Source organism: Mus pahari, chromosome 13, assembly GCF_900095145.1.
Source record: "Mus pahari chromosome 13, PAHARI_EIJ_v1.1, whole genome shotgun sequence".
Classification (NCBI taxonomy): domain Eukaryota; kingdom Metazoa; phylum Chordata; class Mammalia; order Rodentia; family Muridae; genus Mus; species Mus pahari.
Genome location: NC_034602.1, coordinates 56,328,846 through 56,347,675, shown reverse-complemented (window position 1 = coordinate 56,347,675; position 18,830 = coordinate 56,328,846). Strand labels below are relative to the sequence as shown.

Below are 18,830 nucleotides of genomic sequence, written 5' to 3'. Positions count from 1 at the left end.
CTGGTGAGATGGCTCAGTGGGTAAGAGCACCCGACTGCTCTTCCGAAGGTCCAGAGTTCAATCCCAGCAACCACATGGTGGCTCACAACCACCCATAACAAGATCTGATGCCCTCTTCTAGAGTGTCTGAAGACAGCTACAGTGTACTTACATATAATAAATAAATAAATCTTTAAAAAAAAACATGATTTAAAATATTGTGTCTTCTCTGAACATAGACTAGCACACATGTTATCTTTGAGGTTGTACATGTGCCTCACAGATCCCGTGAGAACCTCCGTGAGGCAATATTGTTGTCTCTACACGCCCTGCATTCTGGTCATGTTTCACCTGACCACTTGTTCAGTATCAGTAAAGTCACTGGTTTTCAAGAAGTGGAGGAAAGGGAAGGACTCTTGACTGCTGGGACACATGTGGCAATGTCTGGAGACACTTTAGGTTGTCACAGCCTGAAGCAGGGCTGGGTTCAGGCTGAGGATTTAGGTTGGGTGGGGACATTTGTAGCTGGCAGCGGCCCCAGAGTTGCTGGACGTCGTAGAATGCTCAGGATAGTCCATCTCAACAGAAAGTTACCCAGCCCCGAATGTCAATAGCTCTGGGGTTGAGAAATCCTTGCACTGTGTCAACAGTGTATGTCTGTGAAAGATAACATTTCAAAGCCACAAAACAGTCACAGCTAACACGGCCGCCAGCAGTGCTTTGTGGGGTAAACTGAGGGAGTGATTGCATCCTAAGACTCGCACCCCAAGATGCTCCACTTTAAGGGAAAAGTTTACAAACTTAGATGATTATCTGTATTTATTGACTTAATGAAAAACAAATGCCATTACCGCCTTGACTGCTCCGTGTGAACTCTTGGGGTTTTGACGATCCAAGAAAGAAGGACATGGCCTACATAGACCAACTGTCTATGAAGCGTTACTTATTTTGTGGACATGTGTGTATATGTACAGTTTGTGTGTGTCAGGGGAGGCATGCCACATGCCTCAGGTGATGCGTCTCTCCATCCACCAGATCATACAGGTTGGCATCAGCTTTACCAGCTGAGCCATCTTGCTAGTCCTATGTATTTATTTTGTATGTATTTTGAGATAAGTTCTTACTGTGTAACTCAGGCTGGCCTTGAACTCACAATCTTCCTGCCTCTACCTCCTGAGTGCCAGGATTAATTGGGCATATATCGTTACACCTATCTGACTGTTGGAATTTAAAAACCAAACATAAGAGATCTCTTTCTTTCTCTTTTTAAAATGTATTCATTTAATTTTGAGACAGGGCTCCACTGTTGCCCTGGCTGACCTAGAACTCCACATAGACTAGACTGGCCTCAAATTCACAAAGAACTGTTAGGATTAAGCCATCTAGCCCAGGTAGAATCTTTATTCTATAAAGGAGAAAGCAGCGCCAAACCATAAGAAGGACCAGACCTGAGGGAGGAAGGAGGGTCTTCTGAGGAAATGTCCTACTTGCTGAATCCATTATTTCTGCTCAGTCAGCCAGGAAATTGCTCCTTTTTGCTTGAAGCCAACTTGAATTCAATTTGTCACTTGCAACCAGCAGCATTCTGACTAATACACCACCAGATTAATATCAGTAATATTTCAAGAATTAGCAACACAACCAAACAGGGATATTGAATTTGACATTGGTTCTTTGATTACAAAGATGAAGTTAGAGAGGCCGGAGAGATGACTCAACATTTTAGGAACACTGGTTGTTGCTCTTTCAAAGACCCTGGGTTCAATTCCCAGCACCCACAAGGTAGCTCATAGCTCTCTGTAGCTCCAATTCCAGGGGGTCTGGGACCTTCACAGACATACATGCAGGCAAACCACCAATGCACATAAAATGAAAATAAATAAACCTTTAAAAAATCCTTGCATGTTCATTTAATGGACTTATATACTCTAACATGTTCCAAATGTTCTGTGTTAGATGTTGGAAGCATAAGATCGAAGAGCAAGTGAACAGGGCCAGAGAGATGGCTCACCAGGGAAAAGTAGTTTCCACCAAGCTGGAGGACCTGTGCTCCATCCCTGAGACCCACATGACAGAAAGAGAGAATGACTCCCAAAGGTCACCCTCCAAACACACCTGTGCCTCAGCATAAATAAAGAAATAGAACTTAAAAACCGAAAATAAAAGAAGCAAGCCCAAACAATAGCAGCAACAACAAAAGATCCTCTGGTAACTCATAGTCTAACTGAAGAGAAAGAAAAGGATCAGGGGCTGGAGAGATCACTCAGTGGTTGAGAGCACTGGCTGCTCTTCCAAACTCACAACTGTCTGTAACTCCAGCACCCTCAGGCAGACAGACATGTGGGCAAAATGCCTTTCAAGAAAGGTTCAATTGATATGGCTGTGGTGAGCCCACAGAAGGGATAGTTACCTCTGAGGTGGCGACTGGCTAAAGCAAGTTTGTCACAGTGTTGGAAGGGAAAAGCAGGGCTTTGAAAGGCATCCTATCTGGATAGAACATGTTAGAAGGGTCAGGTGCAGAGGACTAGCAAGGTAAACCTGGGTCACTACCAATATATTATGACTTGTGTGTTCTTCCAGAGGGTGATCTGATAGTGGGATGAGAGAGGGGCCAGAAAGGGGGTTTGGAAGGGCTGGGTAATAAATGCTTTGGGAAGCCATCGAAGTGTTTTATGCAGGGAAAGCAACACAGTGCATATTTCAAATATTATTTTGTTAAATAGGCATGATAATAGCTACCATGTAAGGTTGTTGTGAAAACTGCACATGCGTTATTAAGTTGATTAGATGCTTAAAAATGGCTAAGCCAAAAATCCACCTTATTCTGTTCCAAACACTATTAAAAACTCAGAACAAGTTGGACGTGGTGGCGCATGCCTTTAATCCCAGCACTCGGGAGGCAGAGGCAAGAGGATTTCTGAGTTCGAGGCCAGCCTGGTCGACAAAGAGAGTTCCAAGACAGCCAGGGTTAGACAGAGAAACCCTGTCTCGAAAAATCAAAATCAAAAACAAAAACAAAACAAACAAACAAACAAACAAAAAACCCCTCAGAACAGAATATCCATTGGTAGGTGGGATTATGGGAAATTCATGCTAGACGTGTAGACTTACTTTAAGGACTCTCAAAGTGTCTTCAATAACAGTCTGATTCAGTTAGGGCTGGGGCTATGGCTCAATTGGTCGTTTGTTTGCCCAGCAAGCTCAAAGCACTAGATTTGATCTCTAACACCTACGTAAACCAGGGGTGGTGGGCCAGACTGTATTCATGACACCGGAGTTGGGAGCAGAAGGGTAACAATTTTAAGGCCATCCCCAGCTATATAACAAATTCAAGGACAGCCAGGGCTGTGTGAGGCTTCATCTTAAAAAACAAAACAAACAGGCAAGCAAAACAAAAGCCTGAGCTCCAAGTTACTCTGCAGTGAGCTGGACCATTCCGGGTCCCTCTAAACTAGACAAACTTTTCAAGATCATTCTAGAGCTAGAAGAACGCTATCGGTCATACAGTTTCCAAGAACCTCCGAGATGTAGAGTCTAGCGCAACCTATGATCCACACCGATTGGGCTCTAAGTTAGCTTTAGTTTAATACATATTTTGGAAGTAAAAAGTAATTCTAAAGAATGCTTCTTCTACCGGGCGTGGTGGCACACGCCTTTAATCCCAGCACTCGGGAAGCAGAGGCTGGCGGATTTCTGAGTTTGAGGCCAGCCTGGTCTACAAAGTGAGTTCCAGGACAGCCAGGGCTATACAGAGAAACCCTGTCTCGAAAAACCAAAAAAATAAAAAAATTAAAAAAAAAAGAGAATGCTTCTCCTGGGTGTCACAAGGAGAAACAAGAAGGAAAAATATTTTGTTGTCTGAATAAAATAGCAAATCTCCCCCCCCCTCCCCGTTAAAGAAAGGGCTGACAGGAGACATGGGAAACAAGTTCACTTCAGGCTACCAAAGCATTGCAAGATTTCTCTCTGGTGTGATAGGTCACTGGGTTATGCAGCGAATTTCACTATCTTACTGATTTCAAGGGACTGCTTAGGCCATTTATCTAGGCTAGTGGTTTAGAAATGTTAAGGCCAACGGAGAAATAACTTGGGGCAGCATGATTATTTAAGAACAAAATCCTCCGAGATGGCTCAGTGGACCATGCCACTTGTAGTCAAGCCTGCCGACCTGAGTTGGTTTTCCAGGTCCCACGTGGCGGGAGGAGGGAACCGACTCCAGTAAGCTGCCCTCTGACCTCTGCAAGCGTACCATGGCACATGCACTAGGACTACTGTGTGCGTCTGTGTGTTTGAACAGGCTCACAAGCATCCGCGGACACACATGTATGCAGTCATGCATAAATGTAAATTTCGGAAACAACAGGTAGAGTTGATGAAGTAAAGGAAAAGGAGAATAAGGACTTTTTACAGCTATTTTGGATGTAACAAATGAGCTTGAGATCATAATGCAATTTATTTCCTGCTAAGGGAAGATGTGACTGAAACCATCAGGCTAAATATATAAGATATATATTAACATGAATCCAGAATCCAAAGGAAAGGAAGGGCTAGATAGAGCAGTTTTATGTTCCTGGACACTTTTTCTGTTCCTACATATTTGAAATTTTAATTCCTTAGAATAAATTATTCCCCCCCCACATACACCCACATTATAAAATGTTGATAACCTTTCCTTTTCATCTTAAAAAATGTAACAAGTGTTTCAAGTCATTTATTTTTCTCAAGTGAACTATTTATCCAAGAAGTTAACTCTGTTTCCTGATGTCAGTCTCCTGTGAGGCTGTGTCCCACCAAAGTTCCTAGATTACCCTTTAATAAAAAGATGTAAAATAAAGAGCTGTTGATAACACTGCCAATTAAAAATATCATGTTCATAGCAGCTGAATTTGATTCTGAACATGGCTGAATTTGACCTCGCTGAGCTTCCAACCTGAAGACGAGAATAATGAGAACGAAGGCCTATTTCATGGCTGTTACAAGGGTCAAACGTGCTTCCCGTGACCTGTGCTGCATGCACAGTAGGACCTGTTACTTTTCATGCACCTTCATAATTGTTTTAATACATGGAGCTTTTCCCAGCACAAACTCTGGCTTCTGAGATACCCCATTTTAAATACCTCTCCCCCAACCAAGTCGGGCCTATTCTCCTCATGTTTTATATGATTGGTTTTGTTTAGCTCCCAATACATGTTATCCCACCTGTTTTGCTACGGGACCCATGTAATGCCAAATGTGAGCTGTAAATCATTTCATTTTCTGTATTTGATAAGGATAGGTAAGCTACCGACAGTTCCCCTTACCATGGCTAAATGCCACCAAGCACAGGAGCAACAAATCTGTATTAGAATGATTGAGCAGTCACATTATTCTGCCATTGGGAGGTATTGTCGGAAAAACACAATCTCTATCAAGTGTTGTTTTCCCACAGAATAAAACTAGACTCCCATTCTCACATCCAACTACGTAATTGTGTACTTTAAAAGTGGCCTCAAAGGGCAGCTGTGAAGAAAACCAAATAAATCAATATATTAGTACCAATGGTGGAAGATGAGACACATCCAACTTTAAATATAAAATTGGAGGATAGAATTTTTAAGTTAGCGTGAACTTAGTGGTGGTGATTTTTGGCAAACTATCCCTTAAAAGAATGTTTTCTTTACACACACACACACCCCCCCCCCAATTCTGAAGCTCTTGTGAGAAGCCAGCTGTACAGTACCTTGATCAGGTTGTGTCCCACAGTGTAGACAGCTGTTAAATTTCCCTTCTCTCCTGGCGCATGCATACCTGTGCCAAACCCATGCCAAGCAACAAGGTAAGGGTTGTGAATTGTAATCCAATATTTGACACGGTCTCCAAAGGTCTGGAAGCAGTATGTGGCATAGTCATTGAAGAGATCTATCATAGTTGCATTTTTCCAGCCCCCATATTCTTCCTGAAGCGTCAAAGGCAAATCCCAGTGGTACAAGGTAACAATCGGCTCGATATTCCTAAGTACCAGCGAGTCCAGAAGTGCACTGTAGTACTGGAGACCTTTTGCATTCACGGCTGTTACCGTTCCATTGGGAAACAACCGTGGCCAGGAGATTGAGAACTGATAAAAAGAAACTCCTAAAAAGTCCAGAGCCAACAAGTCTTTTTCCAGAAAGATGTAACTGTCAGTGGATCTGTCTGTGCCGTTGACACCTCTCAGGTGTGAGTAGACGTACCGATCCCAGATCGAGGGTCCCCTTCCATCTGTCTTCCAACTCCCTTCCACTTGAAATGCTCCGGTCCCAACGCCCCAGGAAAAGTTTTTAGGGAAAGTGTCATAGAGGAACAGCTGACTTGGGTTTACCGGACTCACGTACTGTTTTTTATCCCATATCGCTTTCCCGTCTCCGGAGAAGCCGGTAACAGCTCGCAGCAGAACAAACGCAGACAGCACGGCAGATCTTTGCAGTGCCCTGTTGGACATTGTTTTCCTAGAGCGTGTGTTTCTTTCATCAGAGCTGAAGAAAATCCATTCATTCCCCGGAGACCCTGCTGCACAGCCTGTCTTCATTTACCACTAACTGCTGGACTGTCTTTATCAGCGCTCCAGTAAAAGCCTGTGATTGTAAAGCCCTGTCAATGATTAGCCTGGACCGGGAGACTTAGGATGGGTCATGAGAGCCACGCAATTTGAGGGAGGTGGCCTCGTTGCCGTCAACAACCTGTGTTGTCTTCTTGGGATGAGGAAAATCCGACCGGTGAAAAATGCACCCCGACACTAATTTAAATGTGTTAAATAAATGTATGGAGACCGTGCCTGCGAATGGCGTTTTCTCGGTAGTCTTTCACATGGCTGAAGACCTTTCTGAATGTCTTGAACTTTATTGAATAAGGGATCTACTTTTCTATTTTTAGAGTTTGACGGGTAATTTTATCAGCTCCCGTTTTAGGAAAAGCTATTTTACGTACAAGTCAATAGCCAGAAGTAAATAATTAAAAGCTGGATATTACACTTCAACCAAAACCATACACACGTAGGAATAGTCTTAATGTTATCTATTTCAAAAGAACTTAGTTGAACATGGTGGCTCAGGGAGGCTGGAGCAGGAGGATTGCTGAGTTTAAGGACGGCCTAAGTTATGGAACTGAAGCCATACCTACAGAGCAAGGCTCCATTTCAAAGACCCCCAAATCAAACCAAGTAGCCGGGTGCTTTGTGATTGGAGCACTTTGGAGGTAGAATCAAGAGGAACAGAAGTTCAAAGTTGTACTTGGCTACACTGGGAATCTGAAGTCAGCCTGGGGTTACATGACACTGGATGTGGGAGACAATTTGAGTTTGAGGACTTGTTGGGGTCTATGAATTTAATTTCTTTTGGCAATACTAAGAGATCAAACCTAGGTCTTGCGGGTGCTAAGAAAATGCTCTACCACTGGGCAACATCTCCAGTTCTCTTTTTACTTTTATTTGAAAGCAGGGATGCAATACACTATCCACTAACTTGATATGTAGTACAAGCTGGCCTCGAAGTTATGGCAATTCCTCTGCCTCAGGCCTGCATCGCCAGACCCGGCAGGGTACTTAAAACTTTTTTTCTGGGCTGGAGAGATGGCTCAGCACTGACTGCTCTTCTGAAGGTCCCGAGTTCAATTCCCAGTAACCACATGGTGGCTCACAACCACCCATAATGAGATCTGATGCCCTCTTCTGGTGTATGCGAAGACAGCAACAGTGTACTTACATATAATAATAAATAAATTAAAAAAAAAAAAAAAACTTTTTTTCTTTTTTAAGCAAAGTCTCACCACAAAGCCCTGTCTGATCCAGAACTCAATTCTGCACTAGGGTTTCCTGTTACATAAGAAGTAGCACACGGTCTGGTGAGATGACTCAGCGGGTAAGAGCACCCGACTGTTCTTCCAAAGGTCTTGAGTTCAAATCCCAGCAACCACATGGTGGCTTAAGACCATCCATAATGAGATCTGATTCCCTCTTCTGGAGTGTCTGAAGACAGCTACAGTGTACTTACATATAATAAATAAATAAATAAATATATCTTAAAAAAATAAAGAAGTAGCACACATTGGGTATGTGATGGTGATATCTTTTTTTTCTTTTTTTTTTTGGTTTTTTCGAGACAGGGTTTCTCTGTGTAGCCTTGCCTGTCCTGGAACTCACTCTGTAGACCAGGCTGGCCTCGAACTCAGAAATCTGCCTGCCTTTGCCTCCCAAGTGCTGGGATTAAAGGCGTGTGCCACCACACCTGGCGATATCTTTAATCCCAGCACTTGGAAGGCAGAAGCCGTTGGTGGTCTACAAAGCGGTTCCAGGCCAGCCAGAGCTACACAGTGAGACCCAGCCTCAAAAACAACAACAAAACAAAGCCCAAGGAACATACTAAGAATATATACATACATACATACACACACACACACACACATATATGGATTATTATTATTATTTGGTTTTTTCGAGACAGGGTTTCTCTGTGTAGCCCTGGCTGTCCTGGAACTCACTCTGTAGACCAGGCTGGCCTCGAACTCAGAAATCCGCCTGCCTCTGCCTCCCAAGTGCTGGGATTAAAGGCGTGCGCCACCACGCCCAGCTACATATATGGATTATTATGAGGGTAGAGTTACCACGTGTAAGGCAGTTAGACTGGAGTTTAACACATAAATGCTCAATGAATTTAAATTAAAAAAGTATTCTGAGACAGGTTCTTAGACAGTGTAGTTAGTAGTAGACTGTGTCTTAAAGGTGAATTGAATAGCTGAGTTAACCAGTGCTGCTTGTGGACGTTGTACATCGTGGTGCGCACTAGGCTCCGCACCACGATGTACAACGTCCACAAGCAGAATGAGAAACTAGATGTTTTCCTACCAAAGCAGGAAGAGGCAAAGATGTGGACTCTCACTGATGTTTGTGTGAGTGTGTGTGTGTGTATGTGTGTGTGTGTGTGTGTGGTCCTGATGACTGATCTTTGGGCTTCCCTAATACTCTATCTTCTTCACTTGATTCAGTACCACAGTAGAATCTCTAGATAATCCAAGAAAAGGAAACAAAACACACACACTAGGAAGCCACAAATAAAACTGGAAGCTCGAGTCTTCCACTAGCAGCCTTTGGATGAAGACATAGAACTCTCAGCTCCTCCTGCGCCATGCCTGCCTGGATGCTGCCATGCTCCCACTTGATGGTAATAGACTGAATCTCTGAACCTGTAAGCCTGCCCCAAATAAATGTTTTTTATAAGGAAAAAAAAACAAACCTGTACGCTCATAGGTGATCATGATTGTTTATGCAAAAAAAACCAAAACAAAAAACAAAAAAAAAAAACCCAAAATGAATCAACTGAAAATCCGGGTACAAACAAACAACTAGGATATAAAAGGAAAGATAACATAGAAAAGCCAGTTAATTGCTTTCTTGTACACCAGCAATAAAAACTTAAAATTTGACATTGGAAAGGTTCTATTGGGATTGGGCATATGGTTTGGGGGTAAAAGCATTTCCTATGCAGGCCTGAGGTCTTGAGTTTGAATTCCCCGTAAACATGCAAAAACAGAAAGCTCAACCTGAGGCCTGCTTGCTGCAGTGGTGCACACCTTTAATCCCAGGGCTGGAGGCAGAGGCGGCAGATCTCTGGGAGCTCTGGGTCTGTTTGGTCTACATAGTGAGTTCTGGACCCGTGAGCGTCATATAGTGAGACCCCGGGTTTGTTTGTTTTTTTTTTGTTTGTTTTTGTTTTTTTTTTTAAGTTGATACAGCCATAGGTGTCTGTAGCTCCAGTGTGTGTGTGTGTGGGGGTGTTGCGAGCCATATTATTCGCCATTATAGGATGGCGCTGGCTTCCACTGCCCATCTGATAACAATAATGAGATGGTGCTGACTTCTATTGCCCATCTGATAATAATAATGACTCAGCACAAGTCCTCTTTGCCCAGCCTTATGTTACTGAAGTGATTCTTGCTTTAGCCTATCCCGTGGCAACAGTAAGACACAGAGCACCTGGGCAGTGAACGCTCCAGTATATAGGGTGGCCTTGCTAGTCCATTGTGTTCCCCATAGCATCATGGAAGGCGTTCCTGAATAAAGTGCTGTTGAGAAGGATCTCAGGCGTCGCGTCGTTCTTGCTGGTCAAGGCCGGTTGCGACGGCGGGGGGGGGGGGGGGGGGGGGGGGGGGGGGGGGGGGGGGGGGGGGGGGGGGGGGGGGGGGGGGGGGGGGGGGGGGGGGAAGACAGGTAAAATTTGTTTCCTCCACACACAAAAATGCTTTGATACTATAATATACACAAACTATAAAGAAATAAGTTTACAACTCTAAATCATGTGTCTAGAGAATGATGGAAGGAGGTGGCCGGGTTGACTCCTGAGGCAGAAAGGGCATCTGATTCCAGGGGCAGCAGCTTCTCAGACTCTGACATCATCAGGATCTGGAGCCGTACTTATTCATTCTAGAAAGTGTGCGCAACCTGTTGTTCTTTTCAGAGACTCAAACTCTAGAGGGCTCAAAGGAAAGAACATTTCTTTCTTTCTTTTTTATTTATTATATGTAAGTACACTGTAGCTGTCTTCAGACACTCCAGAAGAGGGAGTCAGATCTCATTAAGGATGGTTTGAGCCACCATGTGGTTGCTGGGATTTGAACTCAGGACCTTTGGAAGAGCACTCGGGTGCTCTTACCCATTGAGCCATCTCACCAGCCAGCCCAGGAAAAGAACATTTTTATTTCTACACAGATGTCATAGGAGGCCGGAAAAAGAGCTTCAGTTCGCCGTCTAGCCCCGCCCAGTTCCCGCCCAACTTCCCCCCCCCGCCCCCTCCCACCCCAGCCCAGATGGATTCAGGTTTAGTAAGAAGCCCAGTCTCAAAGGAATGAGGAAGAGTTAACAGAGAACACCCTTCTTCCTGAGTCCTCTGCATGAAAAGGCACGAGGGTGAGTTCTCCAATATATGTTTGTGGACACAAACATACCATGCACACAAAGTAAATGAGTTAGGTTACATTTTTTAAAAGATAATGCCGGGGCTGGGGATGTAGCTTGGTTGGTAGAGTTCTTGCTTAGATGCTTAAAGTCTGGGTTCGATTCCTAGCGCTGTATAAACTGAATGACAGTACCTGCTCGTAATTTCAGCACTTGAGTAGCGAAGCAGGAAGATCCGAAGTTCAAGGCCTGGGGCTGGAAAGATGGCTCAGTAGTTAAGAGCACAGACTTCTCTTTCAGAGGTCCTGAGTTCAATTCCCAGCAAGCACATACATGGTAGCTCACAACCATCTGTCATGGGATCTGATGCCCTCTTCTGGCATGTAGGCATATATGCAGATAAAACACTCATATACATATAAAATACATTTCTAAAAAAAATCTTTAAAAAAAAGAAGACCAGCACTCGGGAGGCAGAGGCAGGCAGATTTCTGAGTTCGAGGCCAGCCTGGTCTACAGAGTGAGTTCCAGGACAGCCAGGGCTACACAGAGAAACCCTGTCTTGAAAAACCAAAAAAAAAAAAAAAAAAAAAAAGACCTTAAAGTAAACGAGCTAGATGTGGTGTTGAGTTCCTGTAACCCCAGCAATTGGTGGCTGGAGGCACAAGAATCAATTGATATATCATATATATCAATATCATATCAGTCTCATGTATCATATATCAGTCTCAGATATATGGCCAGCCTGAGCTAAGTGAGACTTGTTTCAAAAACAAAACAAAACAAAAAACTAAGATCTATGTAATTAGAGATAGTCCAGTTACATGGATTAAAATTTAAAAATGCATGTATTATAATTCTTTTCTGCTGTATTTTTTCAGGCACTAGAGATGGAGTTTTGTTGATAGAGTGACTACCTGGCTTCCCTAGGTCCTGGCTGTGATCCCCAACACTCTGTAAGCTGAGCCTGGTGTTACACGATGAGCTTGAGGCCAGCCTGGGCTAAACAAGACCCTACATCAAAACAAATAAATCACCCCCCCGAAAAAAAACCAAATTAAATAAAAACAATAATCCTCAACACCACCAATATAGCAAAATAGCCAATTTTCTATGGAATTTGATTTACAGACTCAATAAAATCTCAGTAAAACCCAGATAGTAAACACCAACATTTACCTCCAAGCTTTTTATTATTCCTAGCTGACACTCTTTAGCCAGTGAGTAACTCCTGCCCACCCTCGATCCTTTCAGCCCCCGGCAACCATCATTCTACTTTATGTCTATAAATTTGACCACTCCATGAACCTTATATTAGCAGGATAATGGGGTGCTTTTCCTTTGTGTCTAGTTTATTTAATTTAGCATGAGCCCAGGGTTGATGCATGGTTGTTGTCATTTCTGCTGCCGCTGTTGTTGAGATAGACTTGCTGTGTTGCCCAGACTGGCCTCAAATTCCTAGACTCAGGCAGTCCCCCTGCCTCAGCCCCAGAGTATCCGGAAAGCTAGGACTATTGAGGCAGGAGACTGCTTGGCTCTCGTTTTTAAGGGGTTTGCTTTTGAGATGAGGTCATGATATTATCCCAGGCTAATATCTAGACCTGAATTAGGAGCTCTTTATATCAATAAAACGGCAAACCTTTTGTGTGTCTGTGCATGGGAAGGCCAAAGGACAATTTAAGAAAAGTATCTACATAAAAGCATAAAGTTGGGTGTAATATTTTACAATCTAGACAGCAAGGCATTACAAATAATTATTTAGGGCTGGAGAGATGGCTCAGCAGTTAAGAGCATTAACTCCTCTTCCAGAGGTCCTGAGTTCAAATCCCAGCAACCACATGGTGACTCACAACCATCTGGAATGGGATCTGATGCCCTCTTCTGGTGTGTCTGAAGACAGCGACAGTGTACTCATAAATAAAATAAATCTTTTAAAAAATATGTATAAGCCGGGCGTGGTGGCGCACGCCTTTAATCCCAGCACTTGGGAGGCAGAGGCAGGTGAATTTCTGAGTTCGAGGCCAGAGTGAGTTCCAGGCCAGCCAGGGCTACAGAAATCCTGTCTCGAAAAAAACAAAACAAAACAAACAAACAAACAAACAAACAAACAAAAGTTAGCATGTTAATTGGGTATCATCCAAGAATTAAGATCATTGATGTAGTTCATACCTGATTTCCTAAATTAGAGTATGTTGCTCTGAATGGTGACAGATGATAGTATTCCTAAATGTCTTCAAGGTCATTAAGGTCATTAGTCCAAACCAAGGGTTCAGACTGCAGATGTCACAGAGGGATTGCCTGATAGACTGTTGTCTGTGAGGAAAACATTCCAACGAACCCAATGAATCGGGACTTGCAAATATTTATCCAGAGGGTGGAAGGTCATTTGTTGCAGCACAGTGAAGATTCAATTGATTTCTGCTGATTTTTCAAAGTCTAGTGAAAGACAATGTGACCATTGTGCTCTTGAGGATAGTTTCAAAGTGAGTCAGGAGTCCTATGGCTTAGATAAGTTAAGGGAGACAGAGCATTGATACAGGAGTCACACACAGCTGTGATTAAAATATCAAGGAGGGCCAGGAGTCAGCTCCCCGGCCTTGTTTCTATGCCATCTTCAGAGCACTGCTTTACCTGTCTGGGGATGGGGATGGGGCTCATGTATGTGAATCAGGAACTATTAGATCCAACTGTTCACAAGTTGAGGAACACCTAAGAAAGATTCTATTGTTAATATTCTAACTTTTAGGACAGAGAGTTATTTTTATGGAACATAGACAACTCCCCTAGCATTTCTGTTCCTAAGTGGGAAGGAAAATAGTTCTGATTTTCACAAAATTGGCTTTGTTGATAAAATAGAAATTCCCATAGCCTCTTTTTTCAGGATTAAAGCAAAGGTATTGAGCACTATATAAGTAGATCTAAGACATACTATTTCCATTCAGATGTGTCTTTTCAACAGTAGGTCTTCAGTCATTAGGGAAAAGCAGACAGTAACAAACAGGGGTTAGAGAGATGGCTCAGCAGTTAGTAGCATCTACTGTTATTGCCCGGGGTTGGGTCCCCAGCCTGGTATAAAATGGGTGTGGTGGTGCAGGTCTATAATCTGACTCAGCATTTGGGAAATGGATGCAGGAGGATCAAAAGTTCAAGACCAGTCTTAGCTACGTTGAAGGCAATCTAAAATACATGCTGGGCTGGTGAGATGGCTCAGTAGGTAAGAGCACCCGATAGCTCTTCCGAAGGTCCAGAGTTCAAATCCCAGAAAACACATGGTGGCTCACAACCATCCGTAACAAGATCTGATGCCCTCTTCTGGCTACAGTGTACTTAAATATAATAAATAAATAAATCTTTAAAAAAAATACATGCTATTCTGTCTCAAAAGAAAAAAATATACTGAAAATAATGATACAAAACCATACAAGTTTACTTTTTCATTCTTTTTTGAGACTAGGTCTTTCTGTATAGCCTCGGCTTGTCCTGGAACTTGCTATGTAGATCCGACTGGCCTGGAACTAAGAAATCCTCTTGCCTCTTTTTCCCAAGTGCTGGGATTAAAGGTGTGAGCCACTATACCCAGTTGCAAGTGTTCTTTTTTTCTTTTTTGATGGTTAGGGTTGTGGTAGTTTGAATATGCTTGGCCTGGGGAGTGGCACTATTAGGAGGTATGGCCTTGTTGGAGGAAGTGTGTCACTGTGAGGGTGGGCTTGGAGACCCTCCTCCTAGCTTCCTAGCAACAGTCTATTCCTGGCTTCTTTTGGATGGCAGATGTGCATTGGAATTTTCAGCTCTACCAGTGCTGTGCTTCCTGCCATGATGCTATTGGACAGAACCTCACAACCTGTAAACTGGCCCCAATTAAATGTCCTTTATAGGAATTGATGTCTCTTCACAGCAATGGAAACCACAATAAGATAAGGACTTTATTTTATTTTTAAAAATATTTATTTTAAAATTATGTGTAGGGCTGGAGAGATGGCTCTGAGATTAGGAGCACTGGCTGCTCTTCCAGAGTTCAATCTCCAGCAACAACAGTGTAGGTCACAACCATCTATAATGAGATCTGGTGCCCTCTTCTGGCCTGCAAGGTATACATGCACGCAGAACACTGTATACATAATAAGTAAAATTATCTTTAAAAAGAAATAAAATTATGTCGTATGTGTATCTGTGAGGAGGCATGTGTGTATGTGCACCATATATATACATTGCCTGAGAAGATCAGAAGAGGGCACAGATCCTTGGAAGTGCTATCACGTGAGTGATAGGAACTCAGTTTTGGGTCCTTTGCATGAGCAACATGTGCTCTTAACTGTGGAGCCCTCTCTCCAGCCCCCATGGTCTTTTTTCTTTTTTTTTTTTTCCTTTCTTTTTTTGGGGGGGCAGGGGTGCATAAGGGGCTGAAATCACAGAGATCTTAGCCTATGAGCTATGAGTGCTGGGATTAAAGGTGTATGCCACCATAGCTGGCATACATAAATTTTATGTATCTTAGTCATTGCTTTAAAACACAAAGAGTACTGTGCATTAGTGTATGTTCTGTAATGTTATATGAACAAAATTATATCATATGTCTGCTGTGTACACCTTTCTAGAGATTAGTTCACAGATTTTTTACTGATTTCTCAATGGATCACCAATTATTAATTTTTTCTCAATATATCAACCAATTGTTGCCCTAAGTCAAGTGGTGGTGTATAGATGCATTTAATTTAGGAGTGCTCTCCCACTTTATTGATCTTGTGCTTTTGAGTGTGAGCATATGCCTGCCACAGTGTGTGTGTGTGTGTGTGTGTGTGTGTGTGTGTGTGTGTGTGTAGGCATCAGAGGACAGGTGTTAGGAGTTGCCTCACATTCCTTCCATCTTGTTTTTGAAGCAGGGTCCTTCTGATTATATCTGCCACACATGTGCAAGCTTTATAATAATGACGATACTTGTTGACTTAAAAACACTGTGGTCGGCACACGCCTTTAATCCCAGCACTCGGGAGGCAGAGGCAGGCGGATTTCTGAGTTCGAGGCCAGCTTGGTCTACAGAGTGAGTTCCAGGACAGCCAGGGCTATACAGAGAAACCCTGTCTCAAAAAAAAAAAAAAACCCAAAACAACAACAACAAAACAACAAAACAAAAACAAAACAAAACAAAAAACCCAAAACAAAAATACCAAACCAAAAAAAACCCCAAAACACTGTGGTCATCCACATATAGTGGTGCATGCCTGTAATCCTAGTACTTGGGGGTGAGGGGCGAGGCAGGAGGATCTCAAGTTTGAGACTAACCTGGGTTATGTACTGAGACTGTCTGAATTGAACTCCAACCAAATCAAGTAAACACCACCACCACCACCACCACCAGAGAATGCTATTACTTGATGTGTGTCAGAAATAGTTCTGTCTTTAACATATGAGGACACTGAGTCACCATTACTTCTCTATGGTTTCGTAACTATTACATAGTAGAGCAGGAACTGAACGAATGGCTTCAGAGGGACCCAAGCAGGGAAGCCCTTCTGACCAGTGACTGTTCACATGTTTCATAATTGGGCATTATTATTGTTGGTGAATTTTAGCCCAGAACAGTGCAAAAGATGCATGTGGGGTACATATTAAAAACAAACAAACCGTAGGGTATGGTACTCACCTTTAATCTCAGACCCAGAGACACAGAGGCAGGCGAATCCATATTGTGTTCCAGGCCAGCCAGGAATACATAGAGAAATCCTCTCTCAAAAAACCAAAATTATGTTGCAATAGACATCTAGTTAAATACAAACTCTTGTATTCCTGAAGGCTTTACTGTCTTTCCCAGTAGATATGGTGTCATAAAATGACAAGACCCAACAAGAAGTGGTTAGAAAAAGACTTCAAAGTCCAAGGCCAAAGTTTGATACTGCCCTCTTCACTAAATTCTTTGATAGTCACATGTTTTCTCTTGAAGTTATATGCAGTTGTTACTTTCTATTCCACAACCAGGTTGCTCATTTACTCATAGGAAATTTGCTGGCCAGGTGTGGGCCACCACTCCTGTAAGCCCAGCAGTGGGGTGGTGGAGGCAGGCCCACCCAAGAGCATACCAAGAGCAGCTTCCAAAGCTTACCTCCTTCCCTGCTGAGATGTGCTCATCCTAAATCTTTCCTGATTCTTGTTTTTTTTCTGTGGGGGTGTATCTTGGTTATGTCATGGCTATTCTTTTTTTTTTTTTTTTTTTTAAAGATTTATTTATTTATTGTATGTAAGTACACTGTAGCTGTCTTCAGACACTCCAGAAGAGGGAATCAGATCTTGTTAAGGATGGTTGCTGGGATTTGAACTCCAGACCTTTGGAAGAGCAGTCGGGTGCTCTTACCCACTGAGCTATCTCACCAGCCCAGATTTCACTATTCTTTAAGAGACTTAATGAAGCTTTCAGGGGAAATCAGGGGCTAGTTTTCTTAGCTTGGTAGTTTTAGAACAAAGCCATTGTGGCTGGGGGTTACCCAGTTGGTTGCATGTATTCACAGTAGCTTTGAGTTTGATCCCTTGCATTGTGTAAACCAGGAGTGTTGGCATATATCTGAGATTTCAGCACTTGGGAGGCAGCAGAAAAATCAGAAGTTCAAGGTCATCCTCAGCTACTTAGGAAGTCTGAGACTAGAATAAGTCACAGGATCTTCTGTCTCAGAAAAACACCCCCCCTCCAAACAAATAAAAAATTTAATGTAAACAATCCATTAAGTGCAAACATATAACAACGTGGGAAGACTCCCGAAAGCTGTTCTCTGACCACAGCTTGTGCACTCCATCTCCAATAAATAAATGTATAAAAAGTAAAAACAAAAACAAAATAAACCCCTCACATTGTCCATTAACTATAGGTCTGTTAGTTTGAGCCAAAATCAATAGGTCAAACATTAAAAATAAAATAAATCAGGGTAAAGTTTGGTGAGAACAGTTGACATATGCGGGGCGCATCGACTCCACTTCATCCCACCGAGGTGGCAGTTACGAACTGGAAGCGGTTACAGAGCACTGCCCTTGCAGCACGTGCGTGTACTGCAGGAAGGAAGCCACCTGAGAACCCGCCTTAGAGGAAGTCAGCCTCCGATCCCAAATTGGGCGTCCCCCGGCTGCGATCGCACGCGTGCTCGCTGTCCTAAGAGGTTAGCAACCCTGCGGTTGCTAGGGCTGTCGTCCGGCACCCAGTGCGCAGCTCCGGCCTCGGGGCGGGGCCGCGGGGAGCGCGCGCCTCCCGACGTCATCGCCGCGCGCCGCCGCCTGCGCTGCTGCTACTTCGCGGGAGAAGTTGTTGGCGCCAATGGATCCCGAGCCCCGATAACGGATCTCCCCCAGCCACGGGCCTACCCACCTGCTCCTGTTCGGTCGTGGGGCTGCGATGGTGAGCCGTCCTGGAGGCCGTGCAGCTACAGAGGCTTTGCAGGCGGGGTGTGGACAGGGCGCCGCCGCGGTGCGGGCTGGGGAGGACGATGCAGAGGGCTCCGAGGGGCCCGGCTTAGGGTGCGGGACGCACCAGGGACGCAGCGTGCAGGGAGGTGGCTGCTACGCGGCACTTTCACATCCCCACCCCCGACTCTTGGCGGGAAGGGAGGAAGGAAGAAGAATTTTGATTTGGACAGAGGCGTTAAAAGTTACTTTCGTGTTCAGCCTTGTCCCAAATCATCTCTGTTGGAGTGCTTCCTAAGGTCGTGACTTCAAGCTTTGCGGGGAAGAATGTCACACTTTTGCGGGGAGAAGTTGCTCGGGCCTTCAGCTTGAATCAGCTTCCTGGAAGCGAGTGTCAGCTGTTTGGAGAACTGATGGCACAAGGAAGTTGCTTTATTTTGTTTAGAATAATTTATAGGAGTTGAGCGGATAACCTGGTTTACCAGGAATAAAAACACAGCGAGTACAGACGGATGTTCTGTATTTGACAGCTGTCATCTCTTGTCACCTGTTATGATAAATAGTTTTTTTT

The 18,830-nt window shown here is 43.6% G+C and overlaps 2 protein-coding genes across 5 annotated transcripts in view; one reads left to right on the top strand and one right to left on the bottom strand.

The window, feature by feature from the left end:
* The window catches only part of Klb (klotho beta), a 34,854-nt gene extending 28,241 nt beyond the window's left edge, over positions 1–6,613 (bottom strand). The window contains exon 1 of the mRNA XM_021211134.1: positions 5,699–6,613. Coding sequence (XP_021066793.1) covers positions 5,699–6,523 — 825 coding nt within the window. The 5' untranslated portion in view covers positions 6,524–6,613. The remainder of the gene's footprint in view (positions 1–5,698) is intronic.
* An 11,518-nt stretch (positions 6,614–18,131) lies between these two features.
* Rfc1 (replication factor C subunit 1) overlaps positions 18,132–18,830 on the top strand; it is a 71,237-nt gene continuing 70,538 nt past the window's right edge. For all 4 annotated transcript variants that reach the window (XM_021210414.2, XM_029544953.1, XM_021210413.2 and 1 more), the window contains exon 1: positions 18,132–18,254. In XM_021210414.2, the coding sequence (XP_021066073.1) occupies positions 18,252–18,254 (3 nt within the window). In that variant the 5' untranslated portion in view covers positions 18,132–18,251. The remainder of the gene's footprint in view (positions 18,255–18,830) is intronic.